The 1,714-nt window shown below is 40.4% G+C and overlaps 1 protein-coding gene across 1 annotated transcript; it reads left to right on the top strand.

Annotated features, from left to right (window-relative positions):
- Nucleotides 1–763: 763 nt before the first annotated feature.
- On the top strand, nt 764–1,515 carry LOC107081498 (CDK5 and ABL1 enzyme substrate 2-like; the record flags this gene model as incomplete). Its single annotated transcript, XM_015369662.1, has 2 exons — nt 764–906; nt 1,024–1,515. Coding segments are annotated over 2 exons (423 nt in total), but the record flags the coding sequence as incomplete, so codon positions are not given.
- Between the last annotated feature and the right edge of the window lie 199 nt (nt 1,516–1,714).

The following is a 1,714-nucleotide window of genomic DNA, read 5'->3' on the forward strand; positions in this document are numbered from 1 at the left end:
TATCAAAAAAGTACTCCAGAGTGTTGTTCAGCATGGGGGTGAGTAGAAAATGAAGGCTAATCATGTTTTGGGTGTACTATTCCTTTAAGGGGGAATGAGGTTTATCAGAAGATCCTGATGCTGAAAAAACAGTTTGGGTTTTCACTAATCTACGGTTTTAAATATACAGTGAGGCCCTTTATCGCAAAATGCCTCAAATGTGGCTTAATTAATGCAATTTACTAAGAGTGGGCAGAAGTAAATCCACTGCCAGATGATGGACTGGTTTCTAGCTGCTAAAGCTGTTTTTTTTTTCACTTCAATTTATTATTTATTTTATATTGTGTTTTACAGATTTCCTCAATTTCACCTGTTTTACTTTTACATGAACTTTATTGATCTCAAAATGGAGAAATGAACTCTGAATTTAACCCATCCCCTTTGGGATACAATACAGAGTGAGCTGACCTTTTTATTTAAACTGTCCAGACTTTCACAGATGGTCATATCCTGGTTTTTCTCTTGACCATCTGGTCTCACAGTTCTTCACACCAGAAATCTGGACAGTTTCATTTGACTTGTAAATTGTTCTGTCAGTCCTCCAAGCCTTTACAACCTCCGGTCGTGTTGGAGAGAGAAAGCCTCCCATTATACAGTGTTCATGTGATACCATGTCCTCATTGTGTCACATGGCAGTGACCTCTGGCCCTTTGTGTGGGTGTGTCTGTGTTTGTTAGAGAGAAGGAAAGTTCCATTAAATGGTCTGATCTGAGCTGATTTCTGAAGGATTAAGCGGCTGCTTTGTTTTCCATCTCTGCAGACGACCGTTATAGAGTACGTGAAACCATCCGACCTGAAGAAGGACATGAACGAGACGTTCAAGGAGAAGTTTCCTCACATTAAGCTGACACTGAGCAAGATCAGAAGGTGAGCATCTTCTGTGATTAAGATTTGTCCTACTGGAGTGAGTTAAAATGGTTCAGATCCAGACTACTCACTCTGTCACTGGGAACAAACGAGTAACTGACTTCTCCTCTCCGCTAGCCTGAAGAGGGAGATGAGGGCCGTGAGTGAAGATTGCGGCCTGCAGCCGGTCACCATAGCAATGGCCTTTGTTTACTTTGAGAAACTAGTGCTGCAAGGCCGCCTCAACAAGCAGAACAGGAAGCTTGTGGCAGCTGCATGCGTGCTGCTGGCTGCAAAGATCAGCAGTGATCTACGGAAACCAGAAGTCAAGCAGCTCATTGACGTGAGTAAACAGCCAGTATTAAACACAGCAGAGGCTTTAATAACAGCTCGGCCTGTCAGAATGGAAAGACCTTGAAAGCTTCACCTCAGGGACATCTACCAAAAAGCTTTCTATGTGGATGTGCTCCTTTTGAAGCAGGGAATGAGTTCCCACCAGTTAACGCTTGTATAGTTTATCAATAAAGAATCAAATTTAAGATCCAAGTCTGAAGGAGAGAATATCTTTAGAGCTGCATGTGGATATTTAATGGAGACTTGTCTTTTTTATTCATACGGCCAAACAATAAATGTAAGAGTGTGCTTAATAGATTATTATAGGAATGAAAAATGCAATGCAAAAATTCAATTTCATTAACTTTAAATTTTTTTTTTATTCCGGTTGTTTTTAACAAAGATACTAAAAGCTTCCTCACCTTTTCTTGGATCTAGTTTCACTCCTAAAATGAACTTCATCCATTATCCAGCTTTTAAGGGAGAACTTTTGCCT

The sequence above is a fragment of the Cyprinodon variegatus genome, unplaced genomic scaffold, assembly GCF_000732505.1.
Source record: "Cyprinodon variegatus isolate N-32 unplaced genomic scaffold, C_variegatus-1.0 Scaffold5664, whole genome shotgun sequence".
Classification (NCBI taxonomy): Eukaryota; Metazoa; Chordata; class Actinopteri; order Cyprinodontiformes; family Cyprinodontidae; genus Cyprinodon; species Cyprinodon variegatus.